Source organism: Corvus brachyrhynchos, unplaced genomic scaffold (assembly GCF_000691975.1).
Source record: "Corvus brachyrhynchos isolate BGI_N302 unplaced genomic scaffold, ASM69197v1 scaffold555, whole genome shotgun sequence".
Classification (NCBI taxonomy): Eukaryota; Metazoa; Chordata; class Aves; order Passeriformes; family Corvidae; genus Corvus; species Corvus brachyrhynchos.
The window spans coordinates 233,203-237,492 of record NW_008238357.1 but is presented as its reverse complement, the minus strand read 5'-3'; the positions used below and the strand labels follow the sequence as shown (position 1 = coordinate 237,492).

General features: G+C 56.7%; 1 protein-coding gene across 1 annotated transcript in view; it reads left to right on the top strand.

The window, feature by feature from the left end:
• Window positions 1-2,935, top strand: part of ADIPOR1 (adiponectin receptor 1) — a 6,177-nt gene extending 3,242 nt beyond the window's left edge. Inside the window, exons 4-6 of the mRNA XM_017735521.1 lie at window positions 316-503; window positions 1,703-1,896; window positions 2,194-2,935. Coding sequence (XP_017591010.1) covers window positions 316-503; window positions 1,703-1,896; window positions 2,194-2,322 — 511 coding nt within the window. The 3' untranslated portion in view covers window positions 2,323-2,935. The remainder of the gene's footprint in view (window positions 1-315; window positions 504-1,702; window positions 1,897-2,193) is intronic.
• The last annotated feature ends 1,355 nt before the right edge of the window (window positions 2,936-4,290 follow it).

The window sequence follows — 4,290 nt, the reverse complement described above, 5'->3', positions numbered from 1 at the left end:
AATGCCCTCATGTTCCTGGGAAGGCAGTGGGGGAAGTGCAAGTGCTATGTTTTGGTGGTGAGATGAGTGGAGGATCACAGATCCATGTGCTCACGGATTTGTTCCTGGTGGTTTGAGCTCCAGCCCCCTCTTGCCCCTCCTCAGCATTCCTACATGCCCAGGCCCTTCCTCCTGTCGCACTTGGCCCTGATGGGACCCCAGCACGCCCCTCCTGCCTGTGACTGCACTCAGGTGCAGGCTGGGGAGTTCCCACATATGGAGAGGGTGGATTTTGGGGCTCACCTGTGGCTCTCTGTCGTTGCATCCTGGCTGCAGGTTGGATTATTCAGGAATTGCACTGCTGATCATGGGGAGCTTCGTCCCATGGCTCTACTACTCATTCTACTGCTCCCCACAGCCAAGACTCATCTACCTCTCCATCGTCTGTGTCTTGGGTATCTCTGCCATCATCGTGGCACAGTGGGACCGATTTGCCACGCCCAAGCACAGGCAGACCAGAGCAGGTAGGAGCTCCCTCCTCCCCCGAGTCCTGGGAGGCACTTTGGGCAGATTCCATTTGGGAAAGACTCTGGGCATCTGGTGGGTTCATTCCCCCTGAGCAGCACAGCACTGCAGGGAGCGGCCTCCTGCCTTCTCTTGCTGTGCTGGGGATTCATCTCCTGAGCAGAGCCTGGGGTTTGGAGTTTAAGGATAGCCCTGGGCAGGCTGGGGCTGTGCCTTTTCCGCCTTCCCTGGGAAGCAGTGGCAGCAGGAACCGGCAGCTAGGGCACAGGAGGAAGGCATCCCTGAGCTCTTCCCTGCCAGGGACACGCTGGCTGGTCCCTGCCTTCCTGGGGGTGGAGTGGGGGGCTGCCTCCAGCCCCACACCCCAATTTACCCCCACAGCAGGTCCCATCAGCCTCTCTGAACACCAGAAGACACGTCCCTCCCCAGCTCCCAGGGGTCCTGAAGCAAATGTCTGTTGGAGCACTGTCTTGGCTACATGAGTGAGGAGAGACCACGCTGAGCCAGAGGCCACCTGAGAGCCCTCAGATGAGGGCAGGGGACAGGCAGGACTCACATCCCCATGGCTCCTCCCCACTGCATCCTGTGCCCCCAGGACGAGCAAGATCCAGCTGGGTGCCATCCAGAGCCTCTCCAGGCCAGTGTCACTGTTGTGCCACTTGTTCTCTGCCAACTCAGCAGAGGCCAGAGTTGAACATTTCAGCTGCTGCTGAGCTCCTTCCTCAGGAGCTCCAAGAAATTACTTTCCTGGAAGGGGTGGCTGTGTTCCTGGTGCAGTCCAAAGGGCTGGCACCTTCCAAAATGCCCATTCCCATAGCCAGGAGTGGGAGCTGCTGCAGCCCTGCATAAGAAATACTGGGTGGATTCACCCAGCAAGCACAGGGGTGCTTTGCCTGGGATGTGGAGCTGTGGATCCCCCGTTTTGTGAAGGATAAGGGCCACGAGGATTGGAGAAGTTTAAGGAGTGTTTGGACAAAGCTTTCAGGCACAGGGTGGGATTGTTTGCGGGTCTCCTGTGCAGGGCCAGGAGTTGGACACAATGATCCTTATGGGTCCTTTCCAGCTCGGGATATTCTATGAATCCAATGAAGAAAAGCTGCTTCCTTAACACAGGATGAGGGATCAAGGGGAGTTGGTGGGAGGAGCAGCTCCCCCTCCACACTGAGCTCCTTTCCCTGACCTCCTCTCTGGGCCACAGGCGTGTTCCTGGGGCTGGGGCTGAGCGGCGTCGTGCCCACCATGCACTTCACCATCGCCGAGGGCTTTGTGAAGGCCACCACGGTGGGGCAGATGGGCTGGTTCTTCCTCATGGCCGTGATGTACATCACGGGCGCTGGGCTCTACGCCGCCCGCATCCCTGAGCGCTTCTTCCCGGGCAAGTTTGACATCTGGGTGAGTGTGGGGGTGAACGGGGTGTCTGGGGGCAGCTCTGGGGTCAGGAGAGGGGGCACTGAGTGGCTGGAGGCTGGGGGTGTCCTGCTGTGCCTCAGCACATGCTGGCAGGCAGACCTTGAACAGGTGTTGGCATGGGCAGGGCAAAGTACAGGGTGGGAATCACTGCTGGGAGCGACAGAGCGGGGAGCAGAGGGCAGAGGACAGTCCTGGAGCAGCGAGGAAGAACAGGAGGAGGTGTTGACAGTGTTCCTGTCCTCTTTGGTCTTGTCTAAAGGCTTTTTTGCTTCCCTGCAGTTCCAGTCTCATCAGATCTTCCACGTGCTGGTGGTGGCTGCAGCCTTTGTCCACTTCTATGGGGTGTCCAACCTGCAGGAATTCCGCTACGGCCTGGAAGGGGGGTGCACAGACGACTCTCTCCTCTGAGAGCACCTGGTTTTAGTACAAGCTTCCTAAGTGCTTTTTAAACTCTTGTCTTTGCTAAAATCAAAGGAAGACTCAAAACCATTTGGGGTTCTTGGTTTTTTTTTTTTAAAGAAACAAAAAAATAAGAAACTGATAAATCCTTCAGCAAAGTTGTTGACCAAATCCTCACCCCCTTCCCCACGCACTGCGCTGGGGCTGCAGGGGGACTCCCGCCTCCTCCAGACAGTGTTTTAGCTGCACCGGGATCACCTGCTGCTCTGGCAGCACAGGGAACAGCTCCCTGCTCCTGCACAGCCGAGCACATCCTGCTCCTCACGCACCAGGAGTTCTGCATATCCCCCATGGCAGTGCCTGGCTGGGGCAGCCCCAGGCACGGGCACACACTCATGTAATTTAAAGTTTTAATTGTCCTGTTTTGTTTTGTTTTCCTTGACAAAGTAATGTAAACATAAATGAAAGAATATTTAATATTTAATACTAAGCTTTAAAATGATGCGCTGCCGCTGCAGTCCTCAGCTCCCTCACTGTCAGGAGGAGGGAGGAAGGACAGTGGGGGAGGGAATGTAGAGCTGCAGTAGCTGATAGAAATAAAAAGGTCAATAGTTCAGTGTCACCGCTGTGTCCGTGTCTGGTTTTGGGGAAGGGGGAGAGAGGGCTCTGGGCACCCCCAGGAGCAGGGCAGGAGCGCCCTGGGGCAGGGGGATCCCTCCAGCTGCGGTGGAGTCTGGACTGGGCTGGGATAAACGGGAAATTGGGTGGTGTGGTGACGACAGGGCAGGAAACCCAGCCCTGGCTGGTGACAGCTCCGGGGCTGTGACTTCCCTTGGGGCTCAGCAGGGCAGGAGAGGTGTCACAGCCTGGCAGGACCATGCCAGAGGCTTCTCCTGGTGCACAGGGGACAGTGACTATCAGGGTTTTAGAGGGGCAGAGGCCAGCACAGTAAAGCCCAGCTCAGGCAGCTGAAGGCCACTGCCTGACCTAGGGGTGAGGGAGCAGTGTGGGCAGAGCCACCACAGCCCCTGTGCCACCTGTTCCTGCCCTCCCCCACAGGTGGGGGCATCCTTTTGCTGAGCTGTTTGGATGTGGCCCAGCTTTGGAAACCCCCCAGGCTGGGGCTGGCGGGAGCCCCCAGCACAGGCAGCAGCAGGTCCTGCATCCCCCATCCCACCTGGGCAGAGCCTGACCAATCCTGTATCCCACCTCTCACCCAGGCTGAGCCTGCTCCCAGACACAGCACTGCTGGCAGAGGTCACCCCGTGCTCCAGGAGGTGACATGGATGAGTGTCCACCCCGTTCCAGCAAAGCTCCATGATGCTCCAGGCCTGGGACTGGCACCCTGGAGCTCCACATGGATCTGAACAACACCCGACTGCTCCCCCTCTGGAGGTTGGGAAAACACCAGGGATCTGAACACCCAGGTTTGGATACTCAGGGAATCTGCAAGTGTAATTGTCTCTCAGAGCACAGACACTCACCTGAAAACAGAAGAGACACCACCCGAGTGACACAAATAGAGAAAACTGCCTTCAAAATCTGCCCGAGGAACCAGGGAAGTGGCAAAGCAAGAAGAGCCTTTACACACACACACAACACAAACACACAAAAGGCACTTTTGTGTGTAAGGGTTTGAAAATTACAAACCAGTGGTAACTCTGAGGGATGAGACACAAGCCCTGGTAGTCCTGGGGTGATTCTGGGAGGCAGGGGGGTGGAAGATGTCCCTTCTAAGGACACAGGAGATGATCAGGCTCTCACACGTGCATGCACACCTCACGCACCTCTAATCTACCCACGTGTCAACATTACTGTGAGCACTTCTGCTCCTTCCATCCTCTGCTTCCACTACACGGCTGACTTGGTTTCCTCCTCCCTGGGCAGAGGAAAAGCCAGGACTGGCTCAGATAACATTACTCAAGTCTTTCTGGATACTGTATCAGGAACTGCCAGCACACAATAGCATCGAGTTAA